The sequence below is a fragment of the Eretmochelys imbricata genome, chromosome 5 (assembly GCF_965152235.1).
Source record: "Eretmochelys imbricata isolate rEreImb1 chromosome 5, rEreImb1.hap1, whole genome shotgun sequence".
Classification (NCBI taxonomy): domain Eukaryota; kingdom Metazoa; phylum Chordata; order Testudines; family Cheloniidae; genus Eretmochelys; species Eretmochelys imbricata.
Genome location: NC_135576.1, coordinates 30,434,072 through 30,451,518, shown reverse-complemented (window position 1 = coordinate 30,451,518; position 17,447 = coordinate 30,434,072). Strand labels below are relative to the sequence as shown.

Sequence of the window (17,447 nt, the reverse complement as noted above, 5' to 3'; positions counted from 1 at the left end):
CTGATGAGGTCCAGCACCTTGCCATTGCTCCATACTGGGGATCGCCTGGCGCGTGGAGGCATGATCACCTGGAAAGATTTGCTGAGAGCACTCCACACCTGGCTGAGCAAACAGGAAGGGGATTTTCAAAATTCCCAGAGAATTTAAAGGGCGGGTCTGACAGTTGGTCATCTGAGGGCAGGGCAGTAGAGTTCAAAGTGATGACGAGAGTGGCTAAAACGGGCAATGTGGGACACTTCTGGAGGCCGATCAGAGCGCATTAACAGACCAGGGCATCCACACTGGTGCTGCGGCGCTCCAGCGGGGGCTCATCAAATGTTATTCCACTCACTGAGGTGGAGTACCAGGAGCGCTCTAGCCGTGGAGTCAGAGTGCTCTACATGCCTTGCCAGTGTGGACGCATCATGAGTTAGAGCGCACTGGACTGCTTTAATGCGCTCTAACTCGCAAGTGTAGCCATGCCCTAAGATTTGCCCAAGACCAGTATAGCAAGTCCACTTCAGTATTTCGGATTAAAATTTTATCGTTCCCAGTCCCCAAATCAATTCATTAAACCACAATCGTAGTCAGCTCTCTAGAACTGTGCTTAGAAACATGAGTGTGTTCAGGAAGATTTGCCTTGTTAGTTCATCTAGAAAACTGAATTAAGGTTGCTCATGTGGTTTTCTTATCAATGTTGACACTGAAAATCCAGGAAATAACATTAATATTTATGCCAACCTCAACTTGCATGTTCTTCAATCCAAACATATTCCTAAATCAGTCATACTCCTCAGCTTCACAACCAAGTCCCTTTCTGTTCCATCAAATTATCACTGACAGTGCTTGATAATGAAAAGGATTGGTCCATAAGATTCTCTGTTGTTGTGTACTGGTATGCACATTTCCAAAGACCTTGTTTGGTATGGGTACTTAGTTCTATACAAAATTTCCCCTTATTCCCTTTCATCTTTTTTATGTTCTGTATTTCCATTCAACTGTAGTCCACCATCTCATTTTGATTTACAATTAAACCATATATATCAATAATTTATAACTAATGGGCCAAGGTTATAGGGGTGATACATGTTAAGTGGTGTAAAATAGTCTGTGGTGTTGCACACAAAGCCACTAACAGGAGGATATGAGAAACTATCATTTAAAGTATCCTTACTCAACTTCTACTTACTGTGTGAAGTTACATCTTTTTGGACCCATTTACCAATATTTAACTTGTATAGGGACAATGTAGGGAAATAATATATATCAGTGATATATTTAAAGAAGTATTGTGTTCTGTTCCATTTTGCTGTCTGCTTCCATTCTTTCAGCACTAGAAAATTTGCCTTTTTTTTTAAATCATACAATTAATTTAATTAATGTAAAAGAAGAAAATTCCTATTGTGTGTATGAAGTCCTATACATTCCTTCATGAATTAGTCCCTTTTTTATTGATGTACTGTATTCAATGTCCTTGAGATATTTTCTATTCAGTTTAGTAGTTCACAGCATTATAGCGTGTTAAACAGTTAACTCTTATGAACACTAGAATTTCTAGCAGTAACTGCAGTTTGATTCTGAGGATGTTTTTGTAGGTGTCAAACGGAGTATGAAAACAGAGATCAAGCAGCAAAAGGTGATGAGGCTACTCGAAAACAATTTCATGCTTTTGTGCTGTTCCTAGCTGAACTTTATCTTAACCTCGAGGTAAGAAAAAAGTTCTGTATCATGGCCCTTTTTTGTTACTCATTTAAAATTTCTTTAAAAAAAAAAACAGATTAAAATCAAATTTTATTAATCTTTTATGTTACTGAACCTTTAACCATCTAGGAACTTCAAAACTGATTCATTGTCATCAGAGTCTCAGAAAACAACACAAGAACAAGTCATTTAGAGAATAAAAATGCTTCTAATAAATTATAATAAGAGCAGCTTTCTTAAAGTCAGTATTTGATACAGATGCTTTCTCTTTCTTTCTTAAGCTAGGGCAGACTAATCAGCATGAGGTGTCTCCTTTCTCTGTTTTGAAATGAGATTTTTGCCCGGTGAAACCACCACAATATATATTATTGTACCCAAATCCAAGAACCAGCTGATAGGGGAAGTTTCTTCCTAACTCTTATTAGTTAGAACTTGTCTTATGCCTTGAAGCATGCCAGTTCATTTTCCATATATATGAGGTTTTTTTTAAATCTTACCCTGGTGAGTTTCACAGGTTAAATGTGGTGTGATTTTTAGAAAGTATATATTGCCTTTCATTGATTTTTTAAATTTGATGCGTGTTTCAAATTTCTTGAATGTTCCAATAAGTTAAGTATGTGCTTTGCTGTTTTGGAGACCTAATCACAAAATAAATGTATGTATTGCACATTAATTTGTTTATAACTAGACCTCAAAAAAGCCATTTGCTCATTTGCTGATGGCAGTCAGACAGTTTTCCCAGATGACAGCCATCAGCTCTTGCAGAATCTAACCTTTATTTAAAAAAACAGTTTCTAGAACATCTAATTACAAAGAGAACTTTCCAAATGTGAGGTGGAGGGGAGACAGGGCACATAATGGTGTGGAAGAAAGGTTTTTATTCTCAAGAGCTTGGGATGACCTTTGTCACTCATGAATGGGGAAGTCACAACAAGCATTTATGTAGGTCTTCCCAAACAAGTGCTAATACAATCATTATGCAATACCATCCAGCAAGTATGCTGTATGTCAAATTTTATAGAAAACCTACTTTAGAATTTTTGGGGGGAGTTTTTATTAAGCTTTTTCATATTCCTCTACTTGTCAAGTCCAACTGCTGTATTATCACATTGAACTGTACAGAATTGAAGAGGGGAAACCTTTATAGCAAACTTTAGAAATAATCTGAATCTATTTTAAGTGTTCAGACATGGTTTTTGGTCATTTGTAGATTAAGGGAACAAAAGGACAAGTAATGCGAGCAGAGATTCTGCAGACTGGCCTTCGGGAATTACTGAACGCGCTTTTTTCTAATCCTGTGGACAACAATTTAATCTGTGCAGTAAAGTTACTGAAGGTAGGAAGAGTTCAGTATTCAGTGTTTTCTTTCTTTTAAAAGTGTATTGTAACTGCTACTTTTTGTAAACTTAAATGTTGATGAAATATTGCAGGTTTTGTCATAATATAACCAGATTGCCCTGCTGTATGAAAGTAAGTACTTGACCAACACTACCTTTTTATATGAAAATATAACTTCTGCGTTGAGATCAGTTAACACCAAGATATATTAAAGAAAATTGCTAGTTTAATATTTTCATGTTAAAATAGCTCCTTAAAGTGATTGCTATATTTTTGGATAGTTGCCTCTGAGATAAAGAGAGAGAAAACATTGCCTGCTAGTGATGCAAAGTGGAAGGAATTAACAATATGGCGGTTGCTATAGTTTCTGCTGGTAAACTGCAGACTATCTATAAAAGTATATTAAGAGCTGAAATCATTAATAGAATTTTATATTTAGCCATAACAAATGCAAATATGTTCATGTTTCAAAACATTTGAAAAGCATTTCCTCCTTTGCACACAAAGCTCTTCTTCAGGTCTGGAAAACTTACTCAGGGTTTGTTCACATTTGCAGTGCTGCTGCAGCACAGCTGCACCACTTAGTGAAGACATTGCTTTCGCCTTTCTCCCATCCATCTGGGTACTCCACCTCCCTCAGCGGCAGTAGCTATGTCGAAGGGAGAAGCCCTCCTGTCAACATAGTGCTGTCTACACTGAGGGTTAGGTTGGTATAACTTCATTGCATGGGGGGGTGGATTTTCCTGAGCGATGTAGCTATACTGACAAAAGTTGGTAGTGTAGACCAGGTTTCTCAACCCGCTGGTCGGGACCCAAATTGGGTCTCCAGAATGTTTCAAAAGATCACATGGCAGCTCCTGTCCCAAGGGGCTGGCTGGGCTTGCCTACCTATTCCAGGCACTGCAACCTCTGGAGTCCCAGAGCCCCTCACGTTTGGCCCAGTCATCATGACAACGGGAGTCTGGGTATGCCAAATTTGAGTGAGTGGCACTGCAACCCCATGAGCCAGGTCACAAATTTGGTCCAGTCAAGGAGGCAGGTCCAAACGTGACCTGTGCTGCATCCCCGGAAGTTGAAATGCCTGGAGCAGAGCGCCACACCCAGCCAGCCCCACAGCACAAGAGCTGCAGAAGCCATCACTGTTGGGTGAGTGCAGGGCAGAATTCAACTGAAACCACCCCAGGGCCTCTACCGCCAGACTATTTAGTGGGTCATGACAGGACATAAACATTTACAAATGGGTCCTGAGCCCAAAAAGGTTGAGAACCACTGTTGTAATAAGCCATAAATCCAGTGTCTCTATTCAGTCCATGATTTTCAGTGTCTAGCAAAGTTATGTTTCAGAGTAGCAGCCATGTTAGTCTGTATTCGCAAAAAGAAAAGGAGTACTTGTGGCACCTTAGAGACTAACAAATTTATTTGAGCATAAGCTTTTCTGAGCTACAGCTTTGTGCTCAAATAAATTTTTTAGTCTCTAAGGTGCCACAAGTACTCCTTTTCTTTTAGCAAAGTTATGAATATAAGCTCCTACCCATCGTCCTCTTCAAAGGAGACCTACATAACACTTTCAAAAGATGAGACTCGGAGCTTACATTCAAAACTTTGCTATACACTAAAATCATGGACTAAATAGAAACACTGGATTTATGGCTTATTACAACAGTCTATAGCCCACTAACAACACCCCCTCCCACCTCATCCCGCCCAGTTGCTGCTGCCCCCTCCTGTTTCCTTTCCTACCTATGACTGGAGGGGTGTTAACAGGCCACTTTGCCTTGAATAGTCCTTTTTAAATATGCGTTAACTACTTATGCTAAATAATCTGTTCCATCTTGTATTTACCTATGACGACTGATCTATACTACAGAGTTAATTGGATATAAAGCAGCTTATTTTACAGCTTTAGCTTATTACAGCTTGTAACGAAGCTGGTTCTGGCGGGACCCAGCTGAGAGTGCCAATTCAGGACAAATTGCTTAAAGCAGGGCAGTTGCAGCCCAACGTTGGGGTTTCTGTGCACACTAAGGCAAACCAAACCAGCCAAACAGAGAAGACCCACTGGCTAACCACAAGTCACACAGGCAATTCCCTTAGATACTCCAGTTTCCCAGTATCACCACCAGTGCCACTCGTTATGGGGACAAATGGTTATGAAAACCAATACCCCAGTAAAAGAAAAAAGGTTCTCTCGATCCCAAAGGACCAAGCCCCAGACCCAGGTCAATATACAAATCAGATCTTACCCACAAATCACACTGTTGCCAATCCTTTAGAATCTAAAATCTAAAGGTTTATTCATAAAAGGAAAGAAATATAGATGAGAGTTAGAATTGGTTAAATGGAATCAATTACATACAATAATGGCAAAGTTCTTGGTTTAGGCTTGCAGCAGTGATAGAATAAACTGCAGGTTCAGATTAAGTCTCTGGAGTACATCCACAGCTGGGATGGGTCATCAGTCATTTGTTCAAAGCTTCAGTGTAGCAAAGTCCCTCCAGAGGTAAGAAGCAGGATTGAAGACAAGACGGAGGAGCTGCAGCAGCTTTTTATATTCTTTTGCCATGTGGTCTCTGCTTTCTTTGTCCCAAGGGAAAGCTGTCCCTCACGTGGCCTAGAAAAACCTCAGAGTTCTGTCCATAGGCAGGTCCCTGCATACCTTGCTGAGTCGCAAGGCGTGTGTGCCTTCTCTCAGTGGGTCAGTTGTATAGCTGATGGTCCTTAATGGGCCATCAAGCAGGCTAGGCAGAGCTGACACCAACTTGTCTGTGGTGTCACCCAGAAGCATAGCATAAGTTTGAAAAACAGACAGTATAGACCCAATACTTATATCTTTAAATACAAAAATGATACATGCAAACAGATCGCATAATCATAACCAGCAAACCATAACCTCGTCTTAGACACCTTATTTGACCCCCTTTATACAAGATTTGGTGCCACTGCAGGACCTTGGTTGCAACAATGTTCTATATGGTCCCAGTTCAAATCAATAACGTCACACAGCTAACTCTGTAAGTGCCTACACTGAAATGTAGCTCCCTCTCCTGTAACTTGCCCACTACACCAACTTAATAACTCCACCTTGATGAGAGGCATAGTGCTTAGGTCAATGTAGTTAGGTCAATGCAGTGTCAGCGTAGACACTCTCTAAGCAGACAGAAGAGAGCTCTCCCATCGGCTTAATAACACCACCTCCAAGAGAAGCCCTCTCCTGCCAACATAGCACTGGATTTTTCACACCCCTGAGTAACATAGTTATACCAAAGTAAGTGTGTAGTGGAGACCTTGCATAAGTTTCCCAGACATGAAGAGCTCTTTGTAAGCTCAAAAGCTTGTCTCTCTCATCAACAGAAGTTGGTCTCATAAAATACATTATTTCACCCACCTTATCTCTCTAACATCCTGAGACTGACATGGCTACAACAACGCTGCATAGAACAGTTGGACGTTTTGGCAGATAAGTAAAGGAGCAATTGGTTGGTTGGTTTTGGTTGTGTGTTTTTTGGTTGGTTGTTTTAAAATGTAAAATTTATTTGCATTGTTTGAGTCTGCACATAACTTCAGCAAATCATTGAGAGTCTAAGTAGTTCATCTTTAAGTACTGCAATTTAAGAAAAATAAAATTCACCTTTTCTCTTGGGATGATACCTAGTTACAGCAGTAGTTGTGACATCACAAGTATAATTGGTGTTGGAGAACAGGAGATCATGATGTTGTTCTGAGAACTGCTTCTATGATATCATCCAGGGTTTTTGCAGCTAAAAATAAGCCAAAAACAGCCTCTACTTCAAATAGATATCCAAATTTGAATTTTATTTAAGTTTAGGCTTCTGAAACCATATTTAGGCATTTAATTAAGCAGCCTGATATTCACGGGTGCTGAGCTCCCTATGATTTAGTTATGAGCTGACTGGGTGCTGCAGATGCTTGGCGCTTTGAAAACTCATTTCTTTAGGAACTAAATCTAGGCTTTTATATCTTCATTAAATGTCCAAGCTTGGAGTTTTTGAAAATATCTACAGTAGAACTATATAAATTAAAAACGTGGCGCTCTTTATGAAGGTTTGTTTTATGTCTGCAGCATTAAGATTTGGGGGAGTTCAGCTTATTTAAAAAAAATAAGTAAGGGAGTATAGGCACAAAGACTTCTGTTCCTTCTGTAGCTTTTTTCGTATTTCACACTTCTTTATTCATTCTGTTTTCCAAACAGCATTTAATCTGTTTTACATAGATTTGTGGTTGAATATTTACTACACCTGATGAAAGATCCTGAGTAGTTCATGAAGTCTGTGTAGAAATACATGTTTGGCCTTTTCCATTAAGGTAATACAAATAACTCTCTGGCTTACGGTGACCATGGTTACAAGTTCTGCCCTCAGTTACAAGTTAAAACTGCTAATCAGATATTTGACTGTAGTTGGCTTATCAAATGATCTACTGTATTTTGTTATCTTTTATTTTTGAAGTCATCAGGACAAACATGCATTTCAAAACCATTCATCTAAGACAGTGGTACCAGTAGAATCGTTCTGTGTTCATCTGATCATTTGAAAGAAACGTTACTATCTTTTGTTAATTGGGTATTATATGGGATTTAACTTGGCAACAATTAAGTGGCATTTTCTAACTACAGAAAATATAGCAATATAACTTTAAAAATATTTGACTTTGTGTATAGTAACTATAATTTCAATTTCAGAGTAGCAGCCGTGTTAGTCTGTATTCGCAAAAAGAAAAGAAGTACTTGTGGCACCTTAGAGACTAACAAATTTATTTGAGCATAAGCTTTCGTGAGCTAAAACTCACTTCATCGGATGCATTCAGTGGAAAACTGTTAGTCTCTAAGGTGCCACAAGTACTCCTTTTCTTTTTATAATTTCAATGGATCCCAAAACAGTTTAACAATATATATTGCACCAGTGAAATATAGCAGCTCTGAGGCTGGAGGTCAGCAACCAGCTAGTGTACAGTACACAATAGTGGAGGCAGGGAAAATTTTGACAAAGATCACAAGCAAATCCTGGCTCTTCTGAGAGTGCCAAGATATTGTTAATCTCTGTACACAGCAGTCAAGAAGGCCTTGATTTTTTATTTTTTTTTTTTTATACTGTCAACAGTAACGTGCATAGTACTTAATTTATATTCCTGGGAGTGAAGAAGGGCCAAATCAGTCTGGTTGGGTTTGAAGTCTGTTTATTAAGTCTAGCTTTATACATGATATATTACCCAATAGACCAACATTCGCAATTGCCATACACATCAGTCATAACTTCATTAGGAAAAAATAGATATATTACATTTTAGTAATAAGGGACAGAATTTCAAATGAGTCAAAAGTCAAAATTTCAGGTAAGGTCTAATCTTGCTGCTTTCTTCTCTCATACTTGTAGCCGTATTGGTCTTTTGTGATTCATAGAAGTTCTAAACTTGCATACAGACTGTGTTCTTTTTCTCTTCTTTAATTTCAGATATCCTAAAAATAAATTTTTTTGAAATATGGAATTTGGGAACTTAGTACCAGTTTTTTTAGCTTTCTGTCATAAATCTAAATAAATACTACATTTATTTCAGAATTTAGTTTTGAAATAACATTGAAGTTTATCCTTCTCATGGTATTTTTGCCTAGTTGCAAGACCTATGAGGTAATGTCTACACTAAGTAATTTAGGAAGAGCTCCTCATCTCCCAGTGATGTGTGGGTTTTTGGGCAAACCTAGTGATATATCTCTCTTTTTAGGGGAAATAATTATCATAAAAATTGTAAAATAGAAAAGTCTTCATTGCTTGGAAAAACACCATCAGGTTTTGTGCACATGTTTAAAGAGTGAACCTTGCGTGGCTGCTTTAAAGTCTTGTGAGGTTACTGAAGAGCTGTTTTCAAGTTGTGGTTAGTGTAAAGTCCTGAAGATAACATAAATGGCAACAGGGCTGTTCATTCAATTTCTAAGTAGCATTAAAAAGTGGAAGGTTCAGTGACCAAACTCACTTTGTTTACAAAAACCAAAGACCAGCTGTTGATGAACTACCAACACAATTTAATGAGAATTCATTAACTTATATCGGAGGTGGGCAAACTGCAGCCCGCAGGACTGTCCTGCCTGGCCCAGGAGGCTTACCCCCGGCCCCTCCGCCACAGTTACGCTGCTGCGCGAGCAGCAGGGCTACGAGATCCTGCCGCTCTGAGCGGCATGGTAAGGGGGAGGCGGCGCGCGCGGCGGTGGGGGGGTTGGGTAGAAGGTCCCAGGGGGTAGTCGGGACAGGGAGCAGGGGACGGTTAGGGACAGCGGGTCCCCGGGGCAGTCAGGGAGCAAGGGGCAGTTGGATGGGGCGGTCAGGAAACAGGGTGGTTTGGACAGGGCGTGGGAGTACCAGGGGCCCTGTCGGGGGTGGGGGCGGGGGAGGGACAGGGGACAGGGAGTGGGGGGGTTGGATAGGGGTGGGATCCAGGGGGAGGGGGGCGGGGGCGGGCAGTTTGGGACAGGGGACCCCAGGAGGGGGCAGTCAGGGGACAAGGAGCAGGGGGGGTTAGATGGGTCGGGGGTTCTGAGAGGGACAGTCAGAGGGCGGGAAGTGGGAGGGGGCGAATGGGGGGCAAGGGCAGTGGCCAGGCTCTTTGGGGGGCACAGTCTTTCCTACAGTTTCGCACCTCGATGTGGCCCTCAGGCCAAAAAGTTTGCCCACCCCGACTTATGCGGTCTGTATTGTTATGAAATTAAAGACATCTAGAAAATCAAGGTTAGCTTTTCCTTTAGGGTAGTCAAATAATGTGTCTACACTTGTCACAGAATTCCATGAACCTTAACTTATTTTATGTAGTGCACTTACATGCTTTTTTATTAATAAAATATGCCTTTTTTTTTTTTTTTTAGTTGACCGGATCAGTTTTGGAAGATGCATGGAAAGAAAAAGGAAAGACTGATATGGATGAAATGGTCCAGAGAATTGAAAATGTTGTCCTGGATGCAAATTGCAGCAGGTGGGCGGAAAAATTAGTTGATCATTAATTCTTCACTGCTTTTCTTTACTCGTGTGGGGTTTTTCTACTTATTCTTCAGAGCTGTATGTCACTTAATATTTCTGCTGTATTCAAATAATGTCAATGTACAGAATGCATTCTTTGCAGAGTTATAGTAACCTTAATGGGTCTTTGTTCTTATGGGCCATGAGGTAATATACTTTATGCTAGAACATTCCCATACAGTAAAACCTGTTTCTAAAGAATGACTGGGAAATTTGTACATGTATAAATTAGATATTTTAAGCAATTTAATATAGATTTTAACCTTGGGTATTAAAATACCTTTTCAGTGCTATACTTCTATAGTGGACTTTATAATTTTTGCTTTTGTTGAAGTAACTTTGTCAGTTACAATATTTCTTGATTTTGTTCACAGTTTACCACCTTGGTAATTTATATACCATATGCGATGGTTGGTTACTATAGAATATCATGAATATTGTATATTTCACTGCTAATATATCTCTTCAGTATATTCATTAATTTGAACCAACAGCACTTCCAAAATGTACTGTTGTGCAGAAGAGTTAAGATTAGTTTTCTAAGAGAACATTTTGGATGCTATAGTTATAAGTGGCAAAACTATTCCTGCTAGAGTATCTTGCATAGAACATGTTCATTAAAGATATTGTGAGGGAGATTGACTTCACTAGTATGAGGATTTATTGACTTTATTCAGTGTCGCTGATCATCCCCAATAATTATTCTGCCTCCACAGTACCTCCTCTGTCTCTTATGGATCTGATTAGAGGTTGGAGAAACAATGGAGGAGTGGCTGGGTAAACGTCACTCTAATACAGGGGTTCCCAAACTTTAACAACCCGTAAACCCCTTTCATTAAATTGTGAAATCTCGTGAACCCTCTCCTAAAAATTAGTATTTCCAGGGATTTAAGTTTAAATTTCCTCAGTGTGATGGATGCGCTTGCTTTGCTCTGCATAGCTCTTGCAAGTCTGGAACCACTGGAGAAAGATAAAGTCTCAGGTCTGGTTCAGCATCAAGTCTGTTTCTGTATTTGGTTTTCAGATGTGCATATGAGGAAAATGTTTTCTCACATAAGTATGTTGTTGAAAATGGTAACAAAACTGTAATAGCTTTTTCTGCCAGAAGAGGGTACTAGTTTCTTAAACTCAGCCAAAAGTTGATCAATGACAGATTTCTGAAACTCCTTTTCAGTTCGTAATCACAGGAGATCTCAATCAATTTCTCTTTTTCTCAGTATTCAATATGTGTGTTGAGAAAGTGGTATCATCAGAAGGGTTATGAATCCAGTCATTATCGCCTGACATAGCTGGAAAGTTGTGCAAAGTCCTTTTAGGTGTGCAGTTATATTGGTTTTAGTGCACTGATCCAACTGAAGTTTATGTTCTGCCAGGAAGTCATGAAGAGTACTGAAACACTCAGTTTGATTGTTTTTCAAACAACTTTCCCAGAACTGCAACTTTTTTTTTTATCGTGGATTCAACTCGCTCTTGCACATTGAAAACTGTTATACTGAGGCCTTGAAGAGATAAATTTAGGTAATTAATTCTTGAGAAAATATCTGCGAAACAAGCTAGGTTCTGGAGCCAGATATTATTTTCCATACAGCTGGCAAGGTGGAAAGGGTGGCTGTTGAAAAAAACTAGGATTTCCATTCTAAGCTCAAACAAGCACAAAAGGATTTTGCCCCATGAGAGCCATCTAACTTCGGAGGGGGTCAACGGACAATTGTGTATATTACCCATTTCTTCACAAAGTATGTGAAATATTCTGGAATCTGTTGGCCATCATTTTATGAAATTTACCATTTTCACTGCATTATCCAGCACTTCCTTCAGTCCCTCAGGCATGTGTTTTGTTGCAAGGGCTTGTCTATGGCTACTGCAATGAGTCCAAGAGACTTTTGATGCAACCTTTTTTGTTTGATCTACAAATCTAGTATACTTGCCCGTCACTGATGTGGCCCCATCAGTGTAAATGCCTAGGCAATGAAACCAATCTATTTCCTTTTCTTGAAAATATGCATAAGTCAGATTGAAGATCTCTTTTCCAGTTGTACGTTCTTCCAATGGTCAGTAAAACAACAAGTTTTCTTCAACCATAGCTTCATTCACATAACGTACAAACCACAGCAAAATAGCTAGATTAGCTACATCAGTTGATTCATCCAACTGTATAGCATAATATGGACCATTGTAGTCTCTACATTATTTGAGATGTCATTAATTCTTCGTGACAATGTATTATTGGACAAAGGTGTCAATCCTTTTTGCAGCCTTTTCTCTGAGCGTGCAATGAACTACATCTTTTATACATGGACCAATCAAGCTCTCTGCTATGGTATGGGCTTCTGATGCTTTTGCTACTCAGTAGCTCATGCAGTATGATGCTTCAAGTGCATTTGCATTATCAGTACTTGCTTTGGTTATAAAACTGGTAATGTCACTTTTCCTCTCAGCTAATTTTCGCTTGAAAAAATCAATAGGCTTGTCGAGTTGTGCAGGATGCCTAGTTTCTAAATGGCTCCGAAGTAAAGAAGGTTTGAGGCTGCTGTTTGTTGAACATCACCACAAATTACACACAGTGGTTTTGGACATTCTTGATCACCAATGCAAGTAAAGCCATATTTTATATAATCATTGTCATATTTTCTTTTCTTTGTAAGTGACTTTCCAGGACCATCATGATCATTAGACTTAGATTTTCCACAGTGTGGACTTGAGGAAACACTAGCTGATTCTTGTGTCTTTACACTTTCCTTTTTCAGCCACTTATCCATTGAACTTGTGTACAAAATATTTATTGTGTTGTAATAAAAATAACAGATAGAATGCTAACAACCAACAAACTAGAAAATGAGAAGATTCACTCATGTCTCACTGAAGCAAAACAGCTCTCCAGAGAGAATGACTTAGTATCAAATTACTAAGGCACCTTAATGCTGCTACACTGGCTACAATGTGGTTCCAGCTGGTTTGGCACTCAAACCCCTTTTCTTCCACCACTAGGGCCGTTCCTAGGGGGGTGCCCCATGAGGGACAAATTAGCCTGGATCACCCCCCCACATATAGCATGGCCCGTGCTCACTCTGCCCTTTATGCTGCCCAAGTTCCCCTGTTGGCCAAGGATTCGAGCTGCCACCTGCGCGCCTGGGGTCCCAGCTGCTGCCCTGCCCACCATGGGGCCCAGGCTGCTGGCCCTCCTCGGGGGTCTGGGCTGCCGGCTCTGCCCTCCACGGGGCTTGGGCTGCTGGACCCCATTGACTGGGACTCAGGCTGCCCGCTCAGCGCTCCACTGAGCTCGGGCTGCCAGTCCCTGCTGACCACTGGGGCTTGGGCTGTTAGCCCCAACTGCCCAGCCCCTCACTCCATGGGACTTGGGCTGCCGACTCCATGCTGACCACTGGGGCTTGGGCTGCCGCCCTCCCTCCCCCACTCCCCTGCCCCCCCCCCCCCCCCCCGACTGGGGCGGCGTTTGGGCTGCCAGCCCTGCATTGAGCACTGGAGCTCAGGCTCCTGCCAACCAGGGCTCAGCTGTGTGCTCCACAGAGCTCAGGCTGCTGGCTCCAACTTCCGCAGGCTTGGGCTGCTGGTCCCTCCACTGACAGGGGCTCGGCTACCTGCTCAGCACTCCATGGGTCTCGGGCTGTCTACCCTGCAACTGGGTCCCGTTTGCTGCCTCCCATGCCCGGCGTCCTCTGGCCACCATTAGAGAAATTTTTCTGGCTACCCCCCTGTAATATGGTGCGAACCCCCAGGGGTGTGCAAACCCCAGTCTGGGAACCACTGCTCTACTACATTCAGCTTCAGGACTTCCACAGAGAAATCTGGACAGGAGTTTATTCCATCCCTCTGAGTTCTTCCAAGGCTGCTATTACACAGCCATGGTGGGACCCAGACAATTGCAGCAGGTGTCCTGTCAGAGGGAGGAAGGCCAGTGGATCAGTAGTTGTCCTTGCAGGAACCTTGTTGCTGCTCAGTAGCATCTGTGGCAGGTATTACACCTGAGAGCTTCTGGCTTTGCATGGAAGGAGATTCATTTTTGTAGATACCCCAAGATCACTGGGAATGGGAGGACCTACAGCCTCAAAAATCCATGGTAACCAAAGCCTCCCTCACCAGAGGAAAAAGTCAAAGGTAAATTCAGATAAGTGAATGTTGTTGAGTTTTCATCCCCCCAGCTTTCTTATGCAGGCTTTTCGGTGGGAGGGGTAATAATGAGTGAAATTGCCCTGTTGATGTAAAATCACTGACGGCAATGCTGACATGAAAGAGAATGTTACAGACTCTGCTTGATTCACTCTTGCTGCAGGTTTGATATTTTACTGGAAACGGAAGTATTGTCTGTTGTGTATCATCTTTTCAATTATCTATTTAACTCTGAGGGAGAACAGCAAATCCCTGATCTTGTGCCTTCTGTAGATCTAGTTGAGAGAAAGTATAAAGAAAAGTATAAAATCACCTCACTGCATCCAGATCCTGACGGAAAAAGAGAATTTATCCGAAATAAATCCCGGAACAAAACAAATCTGAAGGATTTATTGTCTTCAAGGTTCAACTGTATATTAAAAAAAAAACATGTCCTCCAATTACCCAGTACTGTGACCTCCTGAACATAATTGGATTTTTTTGTTCTGTTGCACGAACTTTATGGCTGTTGAGCCACTTCACGCAAATCAAAAGCCTTTGTAGTATCTTGGATTTTGCTTATTATTAACACTCAACTTTAAATAATTTGTGAGTTGTTACTTTTCATGATTTTATCATGCTGTATGCTCATCAGTAATTTTTTTTAGAACAAGTGAGCTTTGAAATATGACATTTAATTTTTTTCTGTCATTGCACATATTTCATTGCCATTGATTGACCTACAATATCTTCCTTCACAAAAATAGGTAAGGGGAAAAATGGACTGTAAGCGATACTTTCAGGTATAAGTCCAAAATGATGATGATTAAGTTAAAGAACTAAAATTTTGGGAAAGATTCCTCCAGCCTAGACAGTCATACAGTAAACATCTGGGAAAATTTCATGTTACTCATAAGAAGCGTAATGGGAACAGGATGATGATGATGATGATGACTGTTCTCGTATTCTCTTATCATCATGTTCCTATTACGCCTCCTATTACGGCATTTAGGGCAGTGATGAAGCTCCTCCACTCCTGTCTGTTTCTGGCAAGTCTTTCAGTTGTTCCCCAGCTGTGCCCCAGATTTTTCAGCTCGGCTTCCACAGCGCTTCGCCATGTTGTTTTCAGGCAGCCTCGTTTCACTTGCCTTCAGGTGTCCATCTTCTTGCTACTCTGGTGATGGAATCAGTTTCCATCCGAAGCACATGACCGATCCATCTCCAATGCCTCCTGGCAATGATGGTGCTCAGATCCTCGTGGCTGCACTGTGTCAATAGATCTTGGTTTGAGATTGTTCTGGGCCAAAAGATACGGAGGATTTTTCTGAGACAGGTTGTATGGAACGAAGACAGTTTGGGCATGTCACACTTTCTCATTCCCCAAGAACAGTACATCCTCTAATTTTATAAATAGCTACTTACTTATAAATGTAATAGTTTTTTGTTATTTGTTTCATATTGCACGTATGAGTGGATGTGCTAGCTAAAATAGGGAGGGAACTTGGCATTTGTAATTGTATTTTGCAATGCATAAGAAGCGAGTAAAGATGTAAAACATCATTTGAATGTATTGATATTATGTATACTGTTTAGTCCTACATAAGTGGAAAATGTAATATCCTGGGGGGCGATATTTAACATGTCAATGTGATTCTCTTGCACACTTGTTTTCTGTAATTGATTACGTTATGCAATCAGAATTACTTCATTGCATCCGTGGTAAGAAACTAGCTCGCATATGTGTTCATTCAAAATCAATTGTGGTGGCAAAATAGGTAGATTTTCTAAAACCATTTTACTGTAGATTTGTTTAGTAACTGCTAGAGTTTTGATATCTTACTGGTTTGTTAACCCTTTCTCTTCCCCCTACCTTTAGCTATAAATGTGTGTGAAACATTCTCTTTTAATTATTTTAAGGGACTTTGACTTAAATTGTAGCATATGCAGTGTTACAGAGATGTTGGATTGTAAAGAATCTTGTTTGGTTTTTTTTTACATTTTAATACAAAGTACTTAAGCAGTTCTTGGTGCTTTTTGTCTATTTGCAGAGATGTAAAACAGATGCTTCTGAAACTAGTAGAACTACGCTCAAGTAACTGGGGTAGAGTTCATGTAACCTCAACATATAGGGAAGCAACACCTGAAAATGACCCCAACTATTTTATGGTATGAATATACTCAGAAACATCAATTGTTCAAGTTGATGTATTTTCGTAAAGAAATGCATAGAAATTTTGTTAACCTTGATAGATGTTCTGGAAGTAGTAAAGGCAATGAACAATTATCCTGTTTATATTAAATATGTGTATAATTTACTGTGTCATTTCAATTTTAGAATGAACCAACATTTTACACTTCTGATGGTGTTCCTTTCACTGCAGCAGACCCAGGTATGTCTCCAGCTTAGTATAGTCATTTTCCTAAGAAAAATATAGCTAAGGGTACGTCTACACTACTCGCCGGTGCAGCGGGTAGTGATCGATCTATCAGGGATCGATTTATCGCATGTAGTTTAGACACGATAAATTGATCCCCAATCAATTGCCGTCGAGTCCGGTACTCCACCGCGGTGAGAGGCGGAAGCAGAGTCGACGGGGAAGCAGCAGCAGTCGACCCTGCGCCGTGAGGATGCGTGGTAAGTTGACTTAAGATGCGTTGACTTCAGCTATGCTATTCTCGTAGCTGAAGCTGCGTACCTTAGGTCGATCTCCCCCTTCATCCCCCCCCCGCAATGTAGACCAGGCCTAAGTTGAGGAGGCCCTGTCCAAATAGGCACAAAGTATAAACAATTTTTAAATAATGGAATTAGTGCAGTTTCAATGGCAAGTAGCGTGAAGACAGTAAAGCAAACAAGTGATTGAATCCTTCCAGTGTGCCTGCAGATGGGGACCAGAGAAAAAGCAAAGCTCTTCTTATATCACTCCCTCTGTAAAGGGGGAGAGCTGGCTTATCCTGCTTTGTTGTTTTTCCTGTTTTCTAGCTAATGGAGAAGGAAAAAAGCCATCTTGTATTTTATGTGCACTCCTTATTCTCCTCTCCTAAATTTAGCAGCAACTTTCTCCTGTGACATGATCTGTTATCGCTGGGAGAATTTTATCCTGAAAAGAGCTGAACTAGGTCTAAAGAACCCATTATGGCTTGGGCAGACATGACTCCGACTCTGAAAGAGAGATGAGGCAAGCCGCAGTGGGGGGGTGGTTGTTAGTGGGTTATAGATTGTAGTAATAAGCTATAAATCCAGTGTCTCTATTTAGAGTCTGGGTGCTAAGACCAGGACACATCAACTCAAAGCAGCACCTGACC

The 17,447-nt window shown here is 40.7% G+C and overlaps 1 protein-coding gene across 3 annotated transcripts in view; it reads left to right on the top strand.

Moving 5' to 3' along the window:
• PAIP1 (poly(A) binding protein interacting protein 1) overlaps positions 1-17,447 on the top strand; it is a 45,250-nt gene that overhangs the window by 20,424 nt on the left and 7,379 nt on the right. For all 3 annotated transcript variants that reach the window (XM_077816821.1, XM_077816823.1, XM_077816822.1), the window contains exons 5-9: positions 1,575-1,686; positions 2,891-3,016; positions 9,887-9,993; positions 16,193-16,310; positions 16,480-16,534. In XM_077816821.1, the coding sequence (XP_077672947.1) occupies positions 1,575-1,686; positions 2,891-3,016; positions 9,887-9,993; positions 16,193-16,310; positions 16,480-16,534 (518 nt within the window). The remainder of the gene's footprint in view (positions 1-1,574; positions 1,687-2,890; positions 3,017-9,886; positions 9,994-16,192; positions 16,311-16,479; positions 16,535-17,447) is intronic.